General features: G+C 38.2%; 1 protein-coding gene across 10 annotated transcripts in view; it reads left to right on the forward strand.

Moving 5' to 3' along the window:
• FBXW7 (F-box and WD repeat domain containing 7) overlaps nt 1-26,553 on the forward strand; it is a 166,584-nt gene that overhangs the window by 67,378 nt on the left and 72,653 nt on the right. For 5 of the 10 annotated variants that reach the window (XM_037058398.1, XM_037058399.1, XM_037058400.1 and 2 more), the window contains one exon: nt 14,831-15,397. In XM_037058398.1, coding sequence (XP_036914293.1) covers nt 14,900-15,397 — 498 coding nt within the window. In that variant the 5' untranslated portion in view covers nt 14,831-14,899. Of the gene's footprint in view, nt 1-4,741; nt 5,242-14,168; nt 14,219-14,830; nt 15,402-26,553 lie in introns of those variants that run through there. The other 5 variants (XM_037058395.1, XM_037058394.1, XM_037058393.1 and 2 more) reach the window with 3 other exon arrangements.

Raw genomic sequence — 26,553 nt, forward strand, 5'->3', positions numbered from 1 at the left:
GTTACTAAATCTTACTAACTATAAATCTCTGGGCAAGTGACCTTAATCCAAGCCTGTTTCCTGTTTTGTAAAATGGGAATAATGATCTCAGCATTTTTGAAATTAAATGAATATGCTGTAAGTAGCATTGTGTTGGTCTCTAGTGGGCACTTTGTAAATATTTGCTGATTACATGGATGCAGTGGAAGCATCTTTACCAATTTGAGTATAAAACAGGTTTCTTAGCCTATAAGATTCCCTGGTAATGTTTTGGGTTGTGTATATCGAGTGTGGTTTCTCAATTCCTACAGTAGACTGCATATTTTTATAGCGTTCAATTAGTTACTACTTTTCTCCTGAGTTAACACTGCTTTGTCTAGGCGAGAGAGAAAGCTTCAGAATGAAGATCTGGGACACGTTCCTTCTAACAAACAGAAAAGCAGGAGTTTTGGAGAAAGTGAGCATCATCGTTATTGTCTTCCCAGTTACTTGAATGGTTGAGTTGAGTGGTCAGATCCTTAGGCAGCCCCTCATTGTGATAAGGAATTCGAGTTGTCACCAACCCACAATGCTTCCTCTTAGTTTTAGATTGAGTGTACAACACAGCATTGTTTGTACTGAAATTGAGGGTGTTTAGAAGTTTGAGAGTGTTTTACAACTACTGCCTTGTTAGGTTTGTCCAGAAATACTGTTTTATAACCTGAAAAATTTTAAAAATTTCTTGTCTGAAAAGTGACAGATTACTACATAAGGGATCTAGTTTACTGATTTTATCATTGTGACAGTGTTGCTTTATTTCTGCCTTATATAGAGATCTTTGTAAGAAAAACTGTGATATTTAATACCATTTAAAAATAATAGCCCTCAGTCTTTACTAAGGAAGAAAGAAAAGAAAGAAAAATAGCTTTAAGTGGATTATAAATGTTCTTTGGTATTAGAATTATGTTTTAGATGTTTTGTGTTTTGGTATTTTCTTGGTGATGGTTTTCTATGTGCGTGTGGTTTCATTTTCAGTCAGATGAGGATTTGGGTGAGCAGTAATGGAGCAGGCTAGAATGGAATTTCTTTTGCCTGGTTTCTACTATAGTTATATAGCTTATAATTATATATAGAGATGCTTTTCTCTTAATCTTTTAGGCTGCAGGGCTGTGTCTTTGGTCAGCATTGTGTCCCCCATGCCTAGCACATGGTAGAGTCTTGGTAGAGTTTAAGTATTCCTCTTTTTTCCGTTTCAGCACACATTTTTCTGGGCGTGCACTGGGTGCAGCACAGCCAGGCAGTACCCTCCCCCAGTGAGTCCACTCAACCTTCTTGCCTAGAGTTTGAAGAGGAAGATGGAAGTCTGTGAATACTGAATCTCTGGCATGTTCAGCTAAATGAGGTCCTTGTTTTGCCAGAGAGCAAGAAAGGAAATATAGGCAGGAGTTACCTGAATTCTAATAGCACAACATACCAGCTGAAGTCTTCAGAACCCAGGCAAGGGGCATCACCCAGGCAAAGCAGCAAAGGAGAATAGGGTTCCTAAGTTTACAAAGCAGATAAGGAGAAGACAGGTTTTTTTCTCATGTGCTCTATAGTGGTTGCCATGCTCAAATCATGCTTCTTAAAATAGGAACCCTCTTCAAAAAATGACTTGCTAGCTTTCTACAGACAGTAATTTTCCATATTTCAGTATTGTGCTTTTCCTAAAGTTTATAACCTTATAAAATGATAGTGAGAGGCAGAGTGGAGGCCAGAACTAAAAGGATTCGAGTTAGTACTTTTTGCGTGGCTTTCCTTAAAGATGCTAAGTTATTTCTGAAATTTAGCAGATTCTGGTTTTGTTTAGTCTGTGGTTTATCCACTGCTTATTAAGGCAGTAGCTTCAGAAAGTGTTCTTTCTAGTAGAGTTGTTTTTATGGCCCTCTCATATTCTTCATTCAAAATTCTCTCTTCCTGCTACAGAATGTTCCCCAGTGCTGACTCCTCAATACCAGGAGTTGTGGACTCTGGGAAAACTGCCACCTTGCCTGTTGAAGTGGAAAAATCAGTATTCTGGGCTTCTGTTCTGGCTCTCTGATGTGATCATATCTGATATTTGCTACTTTTATTTTGTAAGCAAAAAGGGGGAGTCCTTGTATTTAAGACTTACACTTGCCAGTTTCAGCAGATTTTGTGATATGGAAGAATGGAGGAGTGAGGAATGGTGACTTACCAGATAGGGTTACTAAGTGAACAGAGAAATATGGCAAAGAGGAGGAAATGTGGTTTGCAAAGGTACAGCCATGAGAACATAGAGCATGTGGGTAGAATGCAAGGAAATCGATATTGTTGGGTTACATACAGTTTAAGACAAAACCAGTGTGCATTGAAGAAGGATAGGGGTAAGACCAGATTAGGAACATCTTGTGTGTTGTGTTTACGAGTTTAGGCTTTATTCTGTAGAAACAGTAATTTTCAAAAGTTCTATCGAGTCACTCAGGGATTGTAAGTTCTCTCTGCACACTGTCGTCTTCTTCTCACCAACCTCCCTCACAAACTCTTTTCTGTTTGATATTTTGTCTTCATTGAGCAAATGGTTCAGCATGTAAAAAGTTTGGAAACTGCCACTGAGGTCTTGACATCTCATGTTCCAGCAGTGGTATAGAGAGTAGGTGAGGGGGCTGGAGACAAAAGACAGGGAGACTACTAGGGATGCTATTCAAATAATTTGGGCAAGAGACCTGTGGTATCTGCTTATTAAATAGCAGAGAAGTGGGATTGATTGTAGAGCTGCTTAGGAGGACTTTGATGGCGTGAGTGACAGAAGTGTGGGGACAAGGCAAAGGTAGTATGTAACACGTGGTGGGAACCAGGATGACTTTTGATTCCTCCCTCTCTCCCTTTTTTTAACTTTCGGAAAAGTCCCAAGTACAGCACTAAGAAATTATGTTGCCCCAGAACCATTTGCTAAGTTGCCAGCATGATGTGCCATCTGTCTACCCCAGACACTGGAGTATGCGTCTCTCATATACAAGGTCATTCTCCTACACAATCACAACATAACCGTTAAAGTCAGGATACTGGCATTGATATGTTAGATTATCTATCCCCAGACCCCATTTGAGTTTCACCAGTTGTTCAAATAGCGTATAACAAAGATTTCATTCAGAATCATGGGTTGCGTTAGTTACCACGTGTCTGGAACAGTTCCTGGATCTTTTCTTTACTCTTACCCCTGTACCACTTTTGAAGACTGTAGGCTGGCTGGTCATTTTGAACAAGGAGCCTTAATTTGGATTTGTCTGGTATTTACTCACCAGTGGATTCAAGTTATGCATCGTTGACAGGAATATCACAGAAGCAATGGTGTGTTACTCTCGTTGCTTCTTATTAGGTAAACATAATTTCAGTTTGTCCCATCACTGATGTTTGCTTTCAGCCTCTCTCAATCTTTCTACACTGGGGGAACACTTAAAATAATTTTCTGATGAGAACCCCTACATGAAAATTATTAATATCTTGCCCTGGCTGGTGTAGCTCAGTGGATTGAGCACGGGCCTGCAAACCAGAGGATTGTGGTTCGATTCCCAGTCAGGGCACATGCCTGGGTTGCAGGCCAGTTCCCAGCAGGGGACCCACGAGAGGCAACCATACATTGATATTTCTCTCCCTCTCTCCTTCCCTTCCCCTCTAGAGATAAATAAATAAAATATTTAAAAAAATTATTAATATCTACAGCTCATGGTGCCTTAGCTTGATCAGTAAGTTGTAGATATAAGAATTCATTGGTAATTGTCGGTGCTCTTTTCAGTAGAGAATACTCTTTTCTTTGGATCTCTTTATATTGGCAAATTTATTAGCTTTTTTTTTCATATGGTTCCCCTTCCTACAAAGGATGTCATCTGTAACATACGTTAGGGGAGCAACTAGAGGACAGCTTTTCCCCCTTACTTTACTATTTTATCTTGTTTACCTTTTCCAAATAGGTCATATCACAGATTTCTACTATATGCGATCCAAATGAGATATAATAAATATAAGAGTAGTTTTCTTCTCCATATTTAAAGCTAAAAATGAATTTGAGCCAACTTTTCTTGGGAGAAAATATAGTCCCCTGGTAATGAAGCTTAATTTACTTTCTTTGAAATTAATCTTTTTAATATTTCCACAAATTTTGCAAACTCATAAGAAATGTAAAAAGTTTACATAACTACCTTATACAAAGTAGCCTTGTCAGATTTAATTAATATAAAGATTGTAAATTGATTGTGATTAATATTTTTTATAATATGAAAAATTTATTAACAAAATTGGATAGTAACTCTACCAAACCATAAGTCTAAGCAATATAATAAAAATATCATCTAGGTATAATTTTATACAAGACTTTGAAAAAACATTTTCTTATATAGTCGATAATATTGTAATAATTTGTATGGTGCCAGGTGGGTACTAGAATTATTAGGGGATCACTTCATAAATTATGTAATTGTCTAAACATTATGCTAAAAACCTGAAACTAATATAAAATAATATTGACTGTCAACTGTAATTGAGAAATAAAATGAAATAAAAAAACATTTTCTTAGTGATATGATTGGCCTAGCAATTAGAAGATCACTTCTTTTATAGGCTCACAAACAAAAATATTTTGGGATCTTAAAAATTTTATATACCTCTTTAAGTGCAAATTTACTTCTTTAATGTAAAAATTATATCCACCTCTTGTACTTGTGCTTTGCTTCACAAATTCCAGTTCGGGGTCAGACATGTTAAGCAACCACACACACATTTCCTTTTCAGCTGAAATGAGACCACTTCTTAGCTTGCTCTTGGTGTGTGTGTTGAATAAGAAAAAGGTTGTTCAAATGTGTGAGGGGTTAAAAACTATAGCATGATGTTCATTGTTTTCCTATGAATAGCAGAATATTCTTTTCTTCACAGAAACCCAGAACTTCTATGGGGCAGATCAGTAAAATTCATCTTGAATGTCTTCTTCCTTTTTTTCTGAAGTCAAGTTCTCACAATCAGAAGATTCAGAAAGCGTTCACCAGTGATACACTTGTGTTGAAAGGGAAGGAAAATCTGTTCAGTTTTGTTCTGCAGCTTCTCCAGGTGGTTTCCAGTAAAGACTTAGGACTTACCGATCTCCTTCTACACTCAAGCCCAAGCACAAAGGATATAATTCAAGATTTCTTCTTGTCACATGATGTTTTCCAAAAGTGCGTTTTTCTTTTAAGTCCAAGAATCTTGTCCCTTGAAGTCAAAGACATTTTCTTCACACTTTCCAGGGACCGAAGAGTAAGTGCCACACTGGCTAGTTTCTGCAGCCAGCCTTCATCTCCAAGTATTTCACAGAGATGTAGCCTTGTCTTAAAGGGGCCCCTTTCAGCTTGTTGCTGTTGGGAACTTTTCCTCTGCTAAGCCACTGGATTTCTTTATGTAGTAGGAGATACTCTTTAGACATTCTGGAGTGAAATGACCTTTGTTTAATGAAGGTAATCATTTTATAGTGTCTTCCAGAACTTTTAAATTTTGTCCCAAGAGTTTTAAATGGACACCTGCTGAGTCAGTTAAGGTCTCCAGAGAAACAGATGTCAACACGAGCTTTGATGTACAGGGAGGCCCCGCCCAGAGTTGCCCGTGGGAGCTGTCGCACTGTGTTCAGTGGTTTGCTGGGAGAGACCCTAGAGGGGCGTGGCCTGGTGTGAATGGTGCAGCGGATTCCCAGGTGAGGGAGCTGGGGGCTGTCAAGCAGCTCTGCTCCTCACAGCCCATTTTGTGGAAGGGATATTGCGCAGGGCACCACTATGGCAAACCATGCCTTCCTCATCCCATTTGGGCTTTGACATCATCCCACTGTGTGGACACCTTTTTTACCCTTCTCACATTTGATACCCCTATGCAAAAAGACATTTAGTAGAATGAAAAATACATTTTTCATTCTACTCTGCCTTGGACCTACGGGTTGTCCACTATACAGATCACCCCTCTTATAGTCAGGCTTTGGTGCCCCATGCTGGTCTGCCTACCCCCCATCCCCCATACATGATGTCTTCCTCAGTCTGCTTGGACTGACCCCCTCCCTGGACTGTTACCCTACTTCCCATACATATATCTGACTTGCTGGGCATCGCCTATTGGCTTTAGCACTAAATTGTTGACAGAGGGCATGGGAGGAGGGAAAGGAAGAGCCGAATAAGTTTCTTAAATCTGTGACTAGCTAGAATATGGTTCCATTTAGTGATGTAGAGAAAATGGTAGGAGGATCTAGGAAGAAATTTGGGTTGAGAGGGAGAGACAAGAGAGAGAGGGACAGACAGACAACAGGAGTTTGAGTTTTAAAATAATGGATTTAGGGTGACTGGGACATCCTGGTAAAACCAGTAGGCTCAGTAGAGTTTGGATGGAGATGATAGAATTGGCTGTCATTAGCTTCTATGTGATAGTCGAAACCCTAGGTTTCAAAGAAACTGCAGAGAAGGGAGGAGCTGGCAGTGGAGAACAGCCATGCTACCTGAGGGATGGCACCACGAAAGGATGATGCCAGGGGAACTGTGGGACAGAAGAGTTGTGAAGAAGAGAGAGTGCTTTGCTTATTCAACACTGTAAAAAGCTACAAAAGTGGTAAAAGACCCTTTGGGGTTTAGCAACCAGTTTAAAATTCTTATACAGGAGTAAACCCAGATTGCAGTTGGCAGGGTAAAATGGGAAGGAATAATTAAATTTGGCCAATACAAAAATTTGTATTACAAGTAAAAAATAGGTACTGTTATGTGGACTGAGAAACAGTGTTTTGTGTTCTTTCTGGTAAAGATTATGATTGATGAGGCATGTGGATTAAAACTTTTAGTTCAAAACCATAAAGCTTGATTACTTGCTGTTTGTATGATAATATTCTCCATATTGTTCATTTTGCGTTGATTTTGCTAATCTGCATTACCAAGGGTCTGTCAATTTTGCAGTGTTCGGAAGATTTTCACCTTAAGTTACGTATATGGCTTCCTGGTTACCTGCTGTGGAACTAGAATTACTCCAAAAATTATGTGCTCTATAGGCATTACTCTTTTTAATCATATATTTGTATTTTATGGCCTGTGTTTGAAAATAACAAGAAATTCGATAAAGGAATTAACTTGATTTAAATGACTTGGCAGATAATTTATGAATAAATGTTAAAATATATTTATACCTCATCAGCTTCAAAAGTACTGCAAGTACCTTGTTTAGTGCAGACTCCAACTTTTAAAAATATGTTTACTGTAATCGATGTTATATTTGTGGCCTGTCTTGAAGTTCCTCTTTGGTGGAGAAAGAATGCTCAGCACGTGACAGGCTTTAAAAAGATGTAGTAATTATTTACTCACTAATCAAATGTTTTGAGGACCTACTAAGCCAAGCATTTTTGTAGGTGATGAAGATAACAGGGGTGAGAGGGAAAGTCTGTTTCCTTTCGGAGCTTAAATTCTAGTGGGAAGAGGCAGATAACACATAAATAAATGGCTAGGTGGACGGGCACTTATGCAGTAGGCGTTACTGCAGTGCTTTTGTGCAGTGCTGTGGAGGAGGGCAAGACAGGGCAAGACAGGGCAAGGGGAAAGGTGAATTATTTGAAATGGGATGATTAGGGCAAGTGTCATTGATCAGAAGATACCTGAACATAGTTCTGTAGAAGGAAGTGGGAGAACCATGTGGATGTCTGGGGGGGGCACACTAGGCAGAGGGGCGAGCCAGTGCAGAGGCTCCAAGGCAGCGGCAGCTTTTCCTCTTTAGGAAAGAACAAGGGCAAGAAGAGTGGAGCAGAGTCGACAAGGGAGGACAGGAGAATCCTGAGCTCAGAGTGCTGTGGTGCGTGTGGATTATACAGGAGAATCCTGAGCCCAGAGTGCTGTGGTGCGTGTGGATTATACAGGAGAATCCTGAGCCCAGAGTGCTGTGGTGTGTGTGGATTATACAGGAGAATACTGAGCCCAGAATGCTGTGGTGTGTGTGGATTATACAGGAGAATCCTGAGCTCAGAGTGCTGTGGTGCGTGTGGATTATAAAGGACCTAACAGGCAGCTGTTAAAAAATATTTTTTTATTCTGAGTGAGATGAGAAACTGTCCTTGGAATTCGAGTCAGCAGAGTGATCTGACTTACATTCTCCTGTTAATTTGGAACGGAGAGAGTGACAATGTGAGTCAGAGTGTTAGTAAGCAGTGTGGCCAGAAGAGGACTAGTGGTGATTAGAGAGCTCTTTTAGGATTTAGTGGACATTCTAAACTCCTTGCAAATGTGATCCCAAGCTTTGAGTTACCCTTCTGGTGATCAGTACAATGTGGTTTCTTTTCCTGCCATCTTTGTCTTAAAGCTTCTTACGTGACGTAGTAGTTCAAACCTAAGATCCTGCCTGCCATGTAATTTCAAAAAATGTTAATATTGTACAGTCATTTGGAGGCCTTGGCAGTTTGCTTAAGTCACCCTTGTTTTAGTAGTGTAACCAGTATTGCTGAGTGTCTGCTTTCATTTCTAGGTTACTCTTTGCCTTGGACTCTTGTTTTGTGGCTCATAACTCTAGTCCACTCTCAGGCAGTCTTTCAGAGGTCAGTTTGTTTAACATGTGTACTCTGCCCACTTGATTCCTCTAAGAATCCTAAGACGAGCAGTTCAAATGGTTTTAGATAATCAAAGGTCTCATGAAAGCGAGGTTCATGAGAAACTAGTTGAAAAGTTTGTGAGAAATGGTCGAAAAGCTTTTTATTTTAAAAAATAAAAGCACTGAACTTAGGTGTGAAGTACCACTGAGTCAATGGGTATAATGACTGAAAATTACCCTGCATTTTCTAGGACTTGGGAAAAGTCACCGAGTGCTGTTTTACCTAAATAACCTTAATTTTGGATTTTTAAGAGTGAAATTAGCATTATACTTCTCTGTCTTGGGATAGAGCTGACTGTAAGCATCCCCTTTAGGCACCCTTAGGTCAGGACATCTCTGGACCTCACGCCGCAGTGGAAGGTGTTGCCACGGAATGTCATTCTCCCCACGTGCTACGGGGAAAAGTCAGCCAGTGATTACTTTATACAGCGTCCAACTTTATTTTAATAGGGACTGTCTGAACTTTTGATATATTTGACAAACTTAGTGTTGAATATCTGTATTGGAGCTTTTAATTTCTCGAATCATTTGTCCTCTGTTAGATGACCAGAATCATAATGACAGGTATGCTGTGACTTCTTCCCACACAATACTGTGTAAACCTTGCATTGCAAACAGTGCTCTCTCTAGAGGGTTTAGATAAAGTAGGTACAGTGCATCCTAATTACCTGCAGATTGTAGTGACCCTGGTTTTGGAAAAGAAGGTAGTATTGCTCTTAGAGAATATATTCTTATTTGTTTAAAGATTTTATTTATTTTTAGACAGAAGGGAAGGGAGGGAGAGAAGGAGGGAGAGAAACACTGATGTGCGTGGGTCTGTTGCTTCTTGCACACCCCAACTGAGTGCCAAACCCGCAACCCAGACTGTGACCTGACTGGGAATCGAACCAGCGCCCTTTCACCTTGTGGTGTGATGCCCAAGCAACTAAGCCATACCAGTTAGGGCTAGAGAATATATTCTTTTAGGATTTTGTCGTTTATAGTCATGTAGACTGAAGCACATGAAAGAAAACCCAGTTGAGTGTCAATTCTGTTCCTTGCTTTGCTAGAGGCTAGCAATCTTCAGAAATTTATTTTGAGCCTCGATTGTCTGTGAAGTGAGGAACATTTTTAAATTTATGGGGTTGACCAAGAAGTTTGTTTAGTTTTTTTCTATATGATGGCTCTAGTAGTGCTTAGTTGTCTTCAACATAATTCCAGACAGTTGTGTTAGATTGTATTGTGACAGCTGTCATATCAACATGCATTTTTTTTCTGGTTGATTTTTTAAAATATTTATTTATTTATCTTTAGAGGGGAAGAGAAGGAGAGAGGGAGAGAAATATCAGTGTATGGTTGCCTCTTATGCGACCCCTGCCGGGAACTGGCCTGCAACCCAGGCATGTGCCCTGACTGGGAATTGAACTGCAGTTTGGTTCACAGGCCGGTGCTCAATCCATTGAGCTACACCAGCCAGGGCTCAGTATGCATTTTTTAAGAAAACATCAAAATTGGTGAATTTTTGTGCAGCCATTTTAATATTGAAGATGGAAGAAAATATGCAACATGTTTGGCATATTCTTTATAATTTCAAGAAAGGGAAAAATGCAACTGAAACACACACACAAGAAAATGTTTTTGTGCAGTATATGGAGAAGGTGCTATGACTGATCAAACACGTCAAAGTGGTTGGTGAAGGTTCTTGGTACTATTGACCTTTTGGCCAAATACTTCTTTGCTGTGGGTCTGTCTTACGCATTGTAAGATGCTTAGCTATACCCCGCCCTCTACCCATTAGCAGCCAGTAGTGTAAGATAGCTGACATAAAATATTCAAGTCAATAAAGTTTTGGTGGAAATGAAAAATCCATCTTTTGTTACGGAAAAAACTAAACAGACTTTTTGGCTAACCTAATACAATTTCTGTCGTTTTCTTCTATCAGCATTATTACTGACTTTGAATTATTTTCATTCTCATTATGCATAATTGTCAAGGAAATAATAAAATTTAATGTCAAACTATATAGCCATAAGATTTTATTTTACTGACCTCCAGTGTAGTCTCACTAGAACATGTTGTGTATTTATCTGATATATGTTGGCATTATATACGTCTACTGGTAAGAAGAAAAAAGAGCATCCTGGTATTATGCATTGATATTTCTTTCTTTTAGGCTATAGGATTCTGTTTGTTAATGTTTGTGTTTTGTATGACACAGTATCTGAAATCACCCCCAAAATTTTCTTTAAAAATGTTTAGAGTTAGAATTTTGAAAGTAAGAATATGCATTCTCTTGATAATATTTCATTTATTGTTTTTCCTATATGGCAGTTTCAAGTTTTATATCATGGGTGCTTAATTTTTCCTTTTTAAGAGTAGGACTTTATAAACTATTTTTTTAAATGTATTTTCCCCCCTAAAATATTTAGGAGTTGATTCTGATTTATTAATTATTAGATAAAAATTGATTATCTTAATTAGGCCATTAGCTTATTTAATAGATTATTATTATTATTTTAAGATTTTATTTATTTATTTTTAGACACAGGGGAAGGGAAGGAGAAAGAGAGGGAGAGAAACATCAATGTGCAGATGCCTGTCATGTGCCCTCCTCCTGGGTGCTGGCCCACAACCCAGGCATGTGCCCTGACTGGGAATCGAACCAGCAACCTTTTGGTTCACAGGCCGCTATCAATCCACTGAGCTATACCAGCCAGGGCAATAGATTATTATTAGAACTAATTTTCTAGAAATACTGTTTTTGTTTAGTTTTAAATTTATGAATATCAACAGCAAATGAAAAATTTCCTCTACTTTGTATATGTTTATTCCCATGTCTATTACCAAAATAGATGAAGATATTCAACCAATATATATAATACTCGAAAAAAATTTATATATCAATTAGATATTTTTAGCCTTTTTAACTATTCTGGAATTCCTGCCGTCTGACTTACAGCTATGTTGTTTATTTTACATTAGTCTTGCTTTAAATCTGAGTTTTCTGCTTGTATTTAACAATTTGATCAGGTCTATCTATAAGAATCTATGTTATTTTAAAAGATACGTGGATGTCACACTATAAATATGGAAGTCAGCTAACTTTGTGGGCCTAAATTATGACACTTTTCTATTCCCCCAGTATAACACTAAAGTTATGCAATGATAATGATTTGAATTTTTATTATTTATAATTGCTAACAACTGTTCATTGATGACCAGCTCTAGTCCTGTTTTAGAAATGCCAATAATAAATGTTCTATTTGTTGATAGGCGGCTGCTATTCTTTGTGATGTGTTTTATGACCTTTGTGTCTTATCTTTTCATTATAAGCTACTCTAATCATGTCATTAAACCTGTTTCAATCTTGGAAAAATGCACCTGTTAGGTTGGGCACACCAAGGGCCGTGAACTCGGGGCCTGTATATGTCCCAGGCAGCATCCCTGATTTCGTGCTCTGTGCGTAAACATGTAGTTGCAAAATGTCCTGTCGGCGTTAGAGACTAAAACGAGATTTTCACTTCTCTGAAGAAAATTTATGTATTAGAGAGTTACCTTTATATATTGGGATATTGTATATATTCACTTGTGGTTTAGGTCAGGGTTTTTCTATGTCTTATTCTTAACCTGCTCCTGTGATGTTTTCAGTTTGCCTTTGACATCTATTAGCTGGTAAGATTTTGATGACCGTTATTTTCTGGAGTTTATCTTCTGAAAACAATGGATATATTTAATGTGCTTTATCTAAGGAACTCTACCTTCTACCCTTGTTCAAACTGATATAAGTGGAATTTTTATTGTGCTTGCCTGAATTGTAAGTAAGACCACTTGACTTTTAAAAGCCACATTTAATATAGATTACCCCATGGCTTATTGATTTCATTTGATCATCAAAATCACATGCACCAAGGAAAGTTCCCCTCTTCTCTCCCTAAAGGACTATTTCATGTCTTCCTCTGCAGGAAGGTTTCTGACACTCCTCTCCCAAGATCACTGTCAGCCAAGGGCCTTGCTTCCTTCCTTCTTTAACCAATGTAAAATGGAAAGAAGGAATGAGAAGGAAATGTCAAAGACTCCCATCACTATAAAAATCTCACCTATTTTTAACTGTTTCCACAATGAGAAGTTATAATAAAATAAACAAATATGATAAATTTAAAGTACCTATGACACCACTCTGCTTTTCCGTCGGGTACCATAAATGACATATCCATTTTCCTAACGGAAACTAGTTCTTCCACTTTTGAATTCTTTCTCATCCCCTGTTAACAGCTAAGGACATCACCATTTCTTCTTTTTCTTGTTTACATTATCAACTTTTGTTTTATAGTGCATTATTCTTGTCATTATACAGATATACTGTTGATTCTCTAGTCTTAAAGAATCACAGCTGTTTCCTACCAGCCAGCCGTTTTCCCTACCAGCTTACTCCTTTATTTGTTCCCTTTTGCAGCAGACATCTAACTTGTCCATATGGACTATCTCTATTCTCTTTTTTGTCTTCTCTTAACTCTGATAAGACTTCACATACCAAAAGTTCTCCCATTACTAGTGACTTCCATGTTCCTGAATCCAGTGGTCAGTTCTTCGTCTTCATCCCATTGGTGTGTCACAGTGGTTGGTGTTATTTACTGTCGACTCTTGGCTGTTTTATGTCGTTCCAAGGATGCCACCCGTCCCTGATTTGGTTTCTTCGCCATCTTTGCTGGTGGCTACTCCTCCTCTTTTAGAATTCCAACCCATGGAATGCCTCCGGGCTCAGTTTTTGTGACTCCTCTCTTTCTACACTCAACATCTCTAGTGTAATTAGAATCCAAGATTCCCCCCCACCCCAATATAGCTTATTTCTTAGAAAGTCTAGATTACATAACCTAAAATTAATTATTGCTATTTTCAAACTGTCCTTCAGACTTTCTCCACCCTGTTTCAAAGCTTGCAGTGTGAATTGTGGGGTCTTTGGGGGATCACCCATCCAGTGGCAAGGGTTGGAAAAGTCAGTAAGACTTTTTGTAAAGACCGTGGTGATGTGATGTAGTTCCTCTGAAGGTGTGATAGCAAATGGATATCGTATTTCTTATATCTTGCAGATCTTAAAGGTATTTTGAAGGAATTTTATATGAACTTGTGTCATGTGTTGGCATTACTTGAATATGTCCATAAATACCTTGAAAGAATAAAATTTAAGAACAAACATTATGAAAAGTTTTCAGATCAAATTTTAGAGCTTATGTTAAAAATATAAAAGTAAATATGCTTGATATATAAAATTTGAGAACTCTGGTAAAAAATTTAAAGCACCTATAATATCCCTGCCTAAACATAGTTTTATATTTTGAAATATTGTCTTTTAGTCTTTATATAGTTTAAAAACCATGCTGTGATCATATAATTTTCTGCATTTTGCTCTTAGCATAACCTAAGCATGCATGTTTCCATATTTTTTAAATGAATATCATGTTTAGGATTGCACTGTGTCTTGTCTCATGGATTCCTTTGTCTTGAACATTTAGGTTTTGATTATTTTTATTGACTTTTATATTTTCTTTTCTTTTTTCTTTTTTCTTTTGTGGATAACGCTGCAGTGAGCTGCATAATTTTTTTTTCTGTTTTAGGATTACTTCCTTAGGATAGATTGCCAGAAGTGGAGTTACTGGGTCAGAGGGTATGGTCTTATGAACTTTTTTCCTTTTAAAAAAAATAAAATAAATTTTATTTTAGTTTATTTGCTATCCAGTTAAAAAGTGAAACTCTTAATGATTATACGTCGTATCTCTTAGAAAACTGTGTATCAAGGCAAGGTTCTGGGATCAGAAAAGTTTGGGAAATTCCAAGGGAAGAAAGTGTTTTAACTTGGTTTACCTTCATGTTTCCTGAACTGAGCAGAGTGTCAGATGTTTTCTTTTTCTTTGAGATACACTTCTTAACATTTTGTGGGCATTTTATAAAAGATACAGTTTATGAACTACTGACCCAAAGTTTCAAATTGTTTTTAGTGGTCATAGCAACTGAATCTTCATCCTAAAATTATTTTTAGAAAGGAGATTAAAATTAAGCTGTTTTCTATGTGATTTTTGGGTGTCTGTCTTTATGAAGTCTCAAAACTTTTACAACTTAAACTTTCTGTGTTGATTCTTAAAGAATATCTTAATGCCTCAATGGCATCAAATACTTCTTACAGTCTTTAATAAAATTTGGAATATAGACATAAAAGAGTAAAGTAGAAGAGAATATAGATGGTACAAATCTTTTTTGTCCCCTTCATTTTTCCCTACAGAATGTGAAAACCTTTGCGTCTTCTGATAGTCTAGCCAAGGTCCAAGAAGTAGCAAGCTGGCTTTTGGAAATGAATCAGGAACTGCTCTCTGTGGGCAGCAAAAGACGACGAACTGGAGGCTCTCTGAGAGGTAACCCTTCCTCAAGCCAGGCAGATGAGGAGCAGATGAATCGCGTGGTGGAGGAGCAGCAGCAGCAGCAACAGCTCAGGCCGCCAGAGGAGGAACACACCGTGAGGAACGGTGAAGTCGTCGGCGCAGAACCTCGGCCCAGAGACCAGAATGACTCCCAGCAAGGACAATTGGAAGAAAACAATAATCGCTTTATTTCAGTAGATGAGGACTCCTCAGGAAACCAAGAAGAACCAGAGGAAGATGAAGAGCACGCTGGGGAACAAGAGGAGGAGGATGAAGAGGAAGAGGAAATGGACCAGGAGAGCGATGATTTCGATCAGTCTGATGACAGTAGCAGGGAAGATGAACACACGCATAGTAACAGTGTCACAAACTCCAGTAGTGCCACGGAACCGCCTGGTCACCAACTCTCCTCCCCGTTCTATACAAAAAAAGTGAGTATGTTCAGTCCGCTCTGCACTAGAGAAATTTCACACATCTGTATTAGTTGTAATAAAACTTCTCTCATACTCCTTGTATTACTGCAACATTATTCTTCAGATCTGTAATAATAAAGGAATTACTTTTGTTTTACAGAGGTATTAGAGAATATTAGAAACAAATACTGATAATGGGACTGTCTTATTAAAAATGGAGGAAAGGTAATCTATCCTGTTTATTATGGTAAAGGATCATTAATATCAAATTTTATTATAAATTTTGTCCCTGGAACAGACGTTAGTAGGTTGTGTGCAATACAGAGGGTTGAGGTGAAACATGATTTGTGTAAATCAAGTAGTAAAAATCTTTCTCATTTACAAAATGCAGCGTGTGGGATGGCTGTGTATTCACAAGTGCTGGTCACTCCAAGGCGTGAGTCCTGGGAAGTTACTTCATAGTTTTCTTATGATGATGGTTAAAATTTGTCCCTTGTAAGTCGTCTTCTCTGCATTACGTAGTTAAAGAAGGTGAAACTACAACCTGACTTTTATTCGGTTGTTGGTGAACTCTGAGTTGGTTTTTAAAAGTTATAAAATACTAGACAGTGACATGTTTAAGATTAAACATTGTGTCTACATTATGAATCAACAAGAATGCATGGTGCTATCTTCACTGCTTGCTTTCCTCCAGATTTTATTATAATTAAAACATTCAGGAAAACCAGAATAATTGGTGTTTCTTTCAGACTCCATTTCAGAAAATGGAATACTCCGTTTACTTCTCAAAGCAATTTGAATATAGACTATAGGGTAACAGATCACTTTGGTTGGTACTTGACTGTGAGTGGTAGGAGAAGATGATGTAAAGAGGCTGAGATTTCCAACTTTCTGTCAAATTTCTACCACGACTTCCCTTGCCTGCATTTTCCCTTTGCCTTCCCATTCCTGGGAGATAGCTCTGTTTGTATCTGCCTCCGTAGCTCATTTAGCTAGCGGTGGCCCATGGAGTTAGCCATAGACGTGTTTTAAAAGGTGGATGGTTGGACTCCTCTCTAACCTGGAGGAATCTTACCAACTCAGGGACTTGGTGATTAGGCTGGTGCTGATACAGCCTTTGAGGCTATGCCAGAGATCAGGGGCTGGAATATGCTAACCAGTTAGACTGTCACTGCTTCCCAATCTTATCGTTGCTCCTGGCTAGTCAGGGAAGTGCTGAAATGTTGAAGTCTGTCTGAGCTGGAGGGAGGAAGTGACCGGGCAGCTGCTAGAAGTTTGGTTTTTCCAGTGCTTGTTCTTTGGGGTGACCTGTGCCCAGCTTTCCTCAAAACACATCACCTAAAATTGTGGTCATGACCAGAGGCAGGGATTGTGGAGAAAGAGAAGCAGCATTATTTCTCTCACTACCCAGTCTTTCTCCCCTCCCACTCCATCAACATATAGTGAAAACGAAATGATGTAGTGTCTGCGCTTTGCTTCAAAATAACACTGAAGGGAAGAAGAACAAGGAGGGGATAGATTTGCTACGTGTTGCTTATTGTTGAAACTGGATTACAGGGATGTGAGGGTTCATGGGTATTATTCTGGGTAGTTTTTCAAGACTGTTGGAAGTTTTCCATAGTGAAATATGTGTAAGCTGTAAAGAAAGTGAATATACATGCCACACATCAGAAAATCATCACCGAAGCTGGGAATAGAAGTTTCTGTTGCGGACCCCACTCTTGCTGACTAACTCTTAAGTCAGCGCTGAGCTGACTGGTCTCCTCTGCAGTGAATTTTACTTTCTCTGAGTTTTGGTGCTGTTGAAATGATAGGAAATTTGATAAGACGTCATGGCTTTTTTTGCTGGAGTTAGAACTTATTTTAATCAATATTTTAGTCAGTGTTACTATTTAATGGTCTATTCAAAGAGGAGAGGAAGTAAAAAGACTCAGATGAGGTATGTGACAACTTCTGTCTTTTTTCCCTCTCGGGTGTTAAAATAAATAATGTCTGTAGTAGTTTATCCTTACTCCTCTTTGCTTATTTTAAATTTCAAAGTGCACCATTAGTTTAGCCCACAAGCAATACACAAACAGATTTAGCATCATCTCCTTTAACTGAACTTGACCTAGAGTGGAAAATCTTAACACTGAGTTTAATATTTGAGTTGCTATATCATTTTTGCATTGGTGTGAAACTTAAATTTTTAAAACATACTTATTCCTAATTTCCCTGCCCTGTCTGCAAGTTTATATTTCATTTAGGTGGTTTGATCTAAGAAGGAGCTGCCTTTGGGTAGTTCCTTTTGCCGTTTTCTCCCATTTTATCATCCCTGTCTCCAGGTGCTGATGCTGTGCATCGACTCAGCCAGATGCTAGAGCGCTAACAGCCGTAGCCGTGCTTTGTTGAGAAGGCACAGACCTTTTACAGTGCAGTTTGCCCTGCCTCTGTCCTGTCTCCTCCTCTCTCTCCCTCCAGGCTCCTACATCAAAGATAGAGTTTACATCCTTCCTCTGTTTTCTGGGGGGTTCAGCGAAGGACTGGGGGTTTAGTATTTAATTGCATTATCTTATTTAAGAAAGAAATTTAATGAAAGCTAAGCCTTGCTGAACAGTGCAAAGCTATCAGTAATTTCTGCAACATATCAAGTTAAAAACAAGAAAGCCAGGTAGACAAAACATCTTTTCCTAACAGGAGAAATCATCACCGTAAGCAGTAGGAAAACTAGTACACAGGTTTGACAGGTGCTTCGTTTTTCCCTCAAGATGAGACTGTAAACAGAACTTTTAGATGTGTCCTGTATATAGTACCTCCTTAAAAACAAACTACACTGAATTTCAGTCCTTTTGGTGACTCTTGAGTTGTGAATACAAATTATTGTTTTGTACATACAGTATGTTTTGTACATACTGTTTTGTACAGGTGTACACTGAGTACTGATAGCAGAAATAGATGTGTACCTGTGTTTATATGTTGTGTACATGTACATATAGACATGTGTATATGTGCTTTTGGTACATTGTTTATTTTGAGGTCATTTGCCTCCGTAAATATGGCAAGAAGGATATAAAACTATTTGGCTGCCAAAGTGATGCCCTTCTGCATAAGTAGGATTTCAGTCTGAAATTGGCTTGTGTTTGTTTTGTCCATTCCTGAAGCCCTTCTTCAGGAGTATTCCCAGGGTGCTTTATTTTTTCAACGATTACAAACCATCATCTATTATTGTGTTGCTTAGAAAGAAAATGTTAGTCACCCACATGGATAAATGGGTTTAGTGCAGTAAACAAGGAAAAGCTCTCTGTTTTAAACACTCTTGTTTTGGAGTAGCATTAAATTCTTAATCATGATGTATATAAGAAACTTCTATGGACATTATCCTAGCCACAGTTTCAAGTCTTCTTAAACTGTGGCTTCTGAGAAGACTGGAGGTATAATAATAGTCATTTTTAAAATGACTATCTCAATTTTAAAGGTGTATATGGGATTAGCCTTTTACAGTTTTACTCAGCATACCTTTCACATTTTATTGTTTGACAGTTTCTTAATGTACCCTGTGGACAGCTAGACTGACTTATTCCTCATTCCTGAACATGCAGATATATATATATATATATCTATATGTAATATGTGTGAACATGATATTAATGAAAAAATCATGTCTGGTCCTTCTTTGCATTGGTTGTTTCTTCGAAAGCATATTGAAAACTAACTAAACTCTGAGGACAGAGTTTTCCCCCCAGTCACAACCATTGTTTGTTCTTAAGGGAGCCTATGACAATAATATACATTAGAAATTCCAACCTGTCTTAATGGTAAAACAGTCAAGGGTAGTATCAGCTATGAATTGGCGTTCATTAAACCCATATGGTTTGCTAGTTCCTAAGTCAGGTAAGCGAGCAGAAGTTACAGAGAGACCAAGTGATTTGCTCAGAATCGCACTGTGACTAGAGGTTTTAATCTAGATCTGCCTCATTTCGTAAAAACCCTTACTTTTCGTGTGTTATGCTGCCCTCTATGGTAGAATTTGGCAAACACCACTAAGTAGGTTCCAGACTGTGGTGGAGTGTGGTGACTTCCTAATGCCATGCCACATTTGAAGTCACCAGAGCCACCCTTTGGAAGATACAGAGAGCTCCAGTAAGTGCTGTTCTTTGTGTATTTGACAAACAGTATTGACGAGTTGGGAGTTCAAGGCTAAAGTTGTAACAGGAAGATAGGACAGTGAAACTTGAGATTGGAGATCAGATATCACTCTCTGTCGAGTTTATCAAATGTGCTTCTTCACCAGTTGTGTGCTGGCTATTTCTGTCAGTTTGATTAGTCTGCCTACACATTCTAGAGTCAATGTGCTTCCTCAGAGAGGAGGAGGGCCTGTCTCTTCACTTTAACTCCCTTTGTCAACAGCCCGTCACATTAAAGAATGAATGAATGAATGAATGAATGAATGAATGAATGAAGCAAGCTTTTTTTCCTGAAGAGATGCCCAGCCTGAACAAAAGACTCATTTTACATGGTAACTGCGGGTTAACAACCCATTTTCTACTAAAAGGAAAAGCAAAGGCAAATGAAGTTACCAATTCACCAGGTTTTGTGTCCTGATCTTTTCGTGAAGAGACCCACGTTTGAGCCCTGATTTCTGCTTCTCCTGTGTCTGTCTTGGTGCCTTCCATCTGTTCTCACATAGCTTCATTCCTGATCTCAGATTAGTCTGCTTTTGCCCATCATAAAACTAATTGTTTTTAAAAATCCTTTTCTCCTCAAATAAGAAGTAAATGTTTATTTTTTCTTGTCCACCACTCTCCAGCCACTCCCTTGAACCACAGCTACTGGGAGACTTTGTAAGACAATATGGCTGATGTCTGAAATCCAACAGGTTGCTAAACTCTATTATAGGTAGAAAGCTAGAGAGTTTTGATTGTTCCAGGACTTCCCTGGTCTGGTTTTGCTCTTGTGAGACAACTGAAGTTCATGTTCTGTTAGGTGTAGACATGTCCAGGGAACAAAGAGTGCTGTGTAAGGCAGTTGGCTTGAGTAACGTCCACTAATAACCAGAGCCCAATGAAGGACCCACGCCCCCTACCTTTGTGTGAAGGAGGAAAAGCTGGGGACATTCACCCGGCCCCGTTTAACCCAATTTTGAACACGCGGAGAAGACAGAAGGGGTAGATAGAATTTCCCCCTAACATAGGAGAGTGATAAAAGCTTTTCAGATTTGAGCTTGAATTCTGATTTTGTCACTCATCAGATGACCACAGGTGTGAAATGACATGGATATATTTCTTTATCTGTAAAATAAGACCACAGTACCTATTTATCATGGTTTTTGTAAGGATTAAGTGCAGTAATAAATAACATGTAAAGTGCTTTAAATAACATGTACAGCAAGTTGTATAGTGCCTGGGACACTCAGGTAGTTTTACAGATGCAACCTTGCAACCTCACTGTGTCTGTCTGCCTCTGATCTTTTACCCCGAATCTCACAGAGTACACTTCATTCCCCACAGCAGGGGTGAGTGTATCTGTTTGTTGTTTTATGACCTTTAGAGGTCAGTCATTAGTGTATCACCACTGGTGGAAAAAGATATAAATAAAGGAATAGATAAATACTTTCAAAAGGATATACGAAAGGATTGGGAGCATACTGTCTGTAATAAGCTGGGCCTATCTCTAATAAAAATAAAAATAAGACAGAATTTTGAGAGGATGCTATTCGCAGATCTTTTATGTTGACAGGTATGTTTCCTTTTATTAGAATTTAAGTCAGTTTCTTTAAATGATCTTATTTTAAAATAGCTGTGTAGTTAAATCCTTGAACATTACAGTTGGATGCCAACATGAATTTTTTTTATGGTCAACTTCTATTTCCTGTCAGTGCAGTTTTAAAAATGTGTTAACATTATTTAAAACCATAGTAGCTCTAAATATTGATCATTAAAGATAACTTTGATTATGAGTTTTCATTCTAGACAAAAAGAAAGTCTCATGATAGAATGGAGAATTGAAAAAGTTTTCCAAGTATTTTCATTGGTTTGTACACAGAGGAGATAAACTTCTCTGCTGTATCCACAAATGCCACAAATAGTTATCCTCAAAATGTCTGGAGGCAAATTGTTTCATGTGAGTGTAATTACAGTGACCTGGTCTGTGTCAGTGATGTTCTGTCGGCGTCGGGGAAGGTGGGATGAGGAGGGTAAGGGAGTGGGTCTACTCTGGTAGACGATTCCCAGGTGATCTTCAAGCTCCCATCATTTACCTGAGCCTCAGTCCCACGTTTCTGTCTATTGGGCATTGTCACCTGAGTGGTCCGCTTAAAACTCCTGTGTCTTTTTTGCATACCAATTTTTAAATTTTTCTCCCCATATTTACAGTTTTTGTTAATATCCTGGTTTTCTGGTCACTTGGTGAAAAAATAGCTTGACTTTTTCTTATCCTGTAATCCTATGGGTCTGCTGAAAAATTTAACAGACTTGAACATTTGGACTTCCTTTTTCTTACCCCCAGGTGCTTGTGAAATAAAAATTGAAGACTCAATGTTTAAAAATGTTAAGAGCATCTTTGCTTGGGTTTCTGTTTGCACTAGGCTGTAATGTCATGTCCTTGACAATGAGTTGGCGGTATGAATGGTTCGATGAATTTTTTAAATGGATTTTTACCTCTATATAGATCTGTAACCACGATCTCAATATCTGGTGCCCCATTTCCCACTAATGAAGCCAAACCCCTAAGTGGACATTTGAAGTCTTTTATAGTCTTACCACAGTTGCTTTCAACCTGATTTCATCTCCGTGCCTCTACTTGCTTTTAATGACTTTGCTCCCGTCCAGCGACCCAGATCGTTTAAAACCCAGGCTGAATTCTGTCTCTATCTTTATAACTTCCTAGAATTAGAAATTTAATTCTTTGGACTCATTGTTGGTTTTCTCCATTGTGCAAGTCATTGGTATTACCTTGTGACTCTTTGGTAAGTTTGTTTTGAATTGACATTGAATTCTTTTATTTTTTTGAACAGAAGAAATTTGATATATTTGTTTATCATGCTGATTCAGGTTGAGAGTTGAAGATTCACAAATTGTAATATGAATAATTCTCATTTTAGCTCTTAAGATATACCCAAGCTAGACTAGAAATTATAAATAGACATACCATTTAAATTTAGTTTAAAATTTAAATATTCAATATAAAGATAGTTACAGTGAGGAATAACATAATAAAGTTAGTAGTTCTAGAGTAGACTCTTCTGAGGAGAAGTTAAAATTCCAGTTTACGAACCACAATGCTAAGATGCAGTAATCAATTGAAGATACTTCATACTTCCATTAAAAACTATATTTTTAATAAAAATTTAATAATAGGAAAATGTTAAGAAACAGTGTTTACTAAAAATAAGTTCTCTCAAACCTATACAATATGATAATTATGAAGCAGACATATTTATCTGTATATATGCATTGGAAAAAATCTGAAAGAATTACACTAAATGTTAGTAATTATCTCTGAATATGGTTGAATTATTTCTATTTTTTCTTATATGCTTTTCAGAATTCCCCAAGCTTTCTACAACAAGCATATTTTACTAATATCAGGAGAAAAATCAGTTCCTAATATTAGGAACCAATTTTTACTCACTTAGGATTTTTTTGATAACTTCCATAATGTAGAATGCTCTAATAGAAGACTGGCTAAAAAACATTCCTCACAAGGAAGGGTATTACATAACCGTCTCTTCATGAAAATGCACTAAGGGTAGGGGGAAAAGCAACAAACTCTTTTAAGAGATTTTTTTTTTTGTATAACCAGTTCTTTACATCTCCAGGCTTCAGGTGTCACCTTACCACATTGCTTTCTAAAAGAGTTATAGTTTAGCATGGTGATATCCTTCCTTGTGTTTCAGACATTTATTTAATATGTGGTTTCTTTCAAGAGTTACATAGAGTAGCCTTGATAGCACTTTGGGTTCTCCATGAAACATGAATATCTTTCATTTAAAAATCTTTCCGTGAGCAACTTCAGAGTCCGTCTTTTAAAATCCAATCCCAGAGTGCTTTGCCAGGAAGTCACAGAGCTTTCCCTCTGCTCCCCTAGTCCCAATGCCCCATCTTGTCACCCTGATTTTAATGCATTTCAACTGCCTAGGTTTTCCACCCTAATTTTCAGTCCCCTGAGATATAATCTGAATCGGAGGGGTACTTTGAGGTCACCAAGTCCAAAACCTGTTCCCGGTGACTTTACAAATAGACTTGGGCTTGCAAATGAAGTCACCCCTAGAGAATGCTGCAGGATAAAGCAGCATTAGAATCGTACACAGGCCTTTATGTTGACAGGTACTGCTCCTCTCTGGTCCCTGGGCTTCCATCTGTAGCGTGGCCGCCCTTCTCATGGGAGAAGACTGCTGTCACACCCATCTGTAATCCTTTTTCCATCAGCATTTTCCAGGACCACCGTCCTGGTTGCTCTTCTGGGCATCTTGCTCCTGAAGTGTCGTGGCCTGTGGCCAACACAGTGCTGCCAAGGTGCAGCCGAGCCAGACTGTCACCCATGCCGTTTCTGAGCCTCCTCAGCCCAGTGGAAACGGCATTGATAGTGACGTCAGGGCTGTGACAATGAGCCACTTATTGAACACTCTTTACTATGTGCTGGGACACCGTGTTACAAGTCTTAACGTGTATAATCTCATCTTTAATCCTAAAGTCTGGTTTATGTCGGTTCTAATTTTTATCCCCACACTAGATAGGGAAGAGAAACAAGTTAAGAGAGACCGAGTACTTCACCAGCGGCCAGTGAGCTGGTAAGTAGTGGAGCTAGGATTTGATCCTAGATTTTATTCTGGATCCTGGTCACACTTCTGTTAAAATTTGAAAATTTCATGAGATAGTAATTTTGGGAGGAGGTGAGCTATGGAATAACCCATAAAGCCACCGCTTTAACCCCTGTTTTCATGCCACATTCCCCCAAAGTTGCCCCAACTTAATCTCTGTGTCTGTGGTATATTTATTGTGATTCATATCACATTGTATTAAAAATCTTATTTCTGCCTCTCTTCTGTTCATGCCCTTTGATTCCATATCTTGTCTAATAATATTTATCATGTATAAGGCATCCCAATGCCTCATAGTTTGTCAGTAGTAAATCTATTTTTACATGCATTTCTAGCCAGCCCTTGACCACATGGATACATATTTTGTATATCTGGGGTCAGTGCATACACTATGGGGTGGGGGGGTGCTCAAAAAAACAGTATTTATAAAAATTATGTATTCTTACATGCTTAAACTTAAGGTACCTTCAAGGTACTCTCCATTCGATACAAAACACCTACTGGATGTTTTTTCCAGTACTCAAAACAGTTTATCAACTCTTTGATTTTGATGCCTTTTTAGTGCTGCTGCTGTGTTTTTTGTCTCACCTCTTCCCCATCAGCAAAATATTTTCCTTTGAGGACTTCTTTACATTGGGGAAACAAAAAAATGTGCTCAGGGTGAGATTGGGTGAATAGGGAGGGTTGGGTATGGGGGTCACACCATTTTTGGTTAAATACTGTTGAATACTCAGCATGGTGTGGGCAGTTATGCTCGTAAATCACCCATCACAAAATGGGCAAATGTGTTGAGTCTTCAAAAAAAACATTCACTGTAGCTGAATGCAGCCTCTCACAACAACGCCAGCTGGTCCACTGATACAAATGGGTTCCTAGAACACACACATGTAACAGGGGAAGCCTGTACTACAAGGGACCCACCCTTCAGAAGATAATTCGTTTTTGGGGGCAGGGTCTCCCCTTATATTTTGCATTCCTGTTTCTTGTAACTTTCATGTACAGATTTTTGTGTGGCCGTAGGTTTTCACCTCCTTTCTGTGAATACTAAAAAGCACAATTGATAGATTGCAAGTTAGGAGCATGTTTAATTTTGTAAGAAGCTCTGAAACTGTCTTCCACAGTGGGTGTACCGTTTTGTAGTCCCATGGAAATCCATGAGACTCCTTTTGCCAGCATTTGATGATGTCAGTGTTTTGGGCTTTTGGGCCATTCTAATAGGTATGTACTAACATCTCACTGTTTTCATTTGAAATTCCCTAATGATAGATGATGTTCAGTATCTTCTTGATGTGCTCACTTGCCACCTGTATGTATATCTTCTTTGGTGAGGTGTCTGATTAGATCTTTGCCCAATTTTTGAATGGGGTTGTTCGTTTTCTTACTGTTGAGTTGTGAGAGTTCTTCATATATTTTGGATAACAGGCTTCTATCATATTGTCTCTTTGAGTATTTTCTCCCAGTCAGTGGTTTGTCTTCTTATTCTCTTGACATCGTCTTTCATAGAACAGAAGTTTTTAATTTTAATGTTCAGGTTATTAATTATTTCTTTCATAGATTGTACCTTTGGTGTTATATCTAAAAAGTCATCGTCATACCCAAAGTATTCTAGGTTTTCTTCAGTGTTATCTTCTAGGAGTTCAATAGTGTTGGGTTTTATATTTAGGTGGATCGTCCATTCTGAGTTAATTTCTGAGTATGCATGCCCAGGTTTTCCAGCACCATTTGTTGGATAGATACTGTTTTGCTTTTGCTCCTTTGTTCCTTTGTCAAAGTTCAGATGATTGTATTCATGTAGGTTTATTTCTGGGCTCTTTATTTTGTACCGTTTTTTTCCTTTGTATTGACAACATTTTTCCTGGCAGGGGTGCCCAACCTTTTGGCATCTCTGGGCCACACTGGAAGAAGAAGCATTGTCTTGGGCCACACATTCAATATACAAATGCTAATGAAAAATGATGAGCAAAGGTTTTAAGTAAATTTGTGATTTTGTGTTGGACCACATTCATAGTCATCCTGGGCTGCTTTGGACACCCCTGCTAGGGTAACCTGTGGAAGTAATTGTAGGATACCCTTTTTTCTGTTGAACTATAACTCTGGTGTATAGGTAGCGCAGGTAATATTAGAAAGAATTGTGGCAGTATAGTAAGCTTTTCTTTTTTCTTTTCTTTTCTTTTCTTTTCTTTCTTTTTCTTTTTTCTTTTCTTCCTTTCTTTCCTTTCATTTAAATTATTGACATACCTGATCCTCTAAGATTATACTGTGTCTTTTAGGACCTTGTACTTTGCATAAAGAAAATGCTTAAAAATTGAATTGAACTTTCAGAAAATAAAATCTTTAAGCATCTTTATAAACATGGTCTGGTTTAATCCTGTTCTGC

Source organism: Sturnira hondurensis, unplaced genomic scaffold, assembly GCF_014824575.4.
Source record: "Sturnira hondurensis isolate 20B ecotype Veracruz unplaced genomic scaffold, ASM1482457v3 Scaffold0010128, whole genome shotgun sequence".
In the NCBI taxonomy this organism is placed as follows: Eukaryota; Metazoa; Chordata; class Mammalia; order Chiroptera; family Phyllostomidae; genus Sturnira; species Sturnira hondurensis.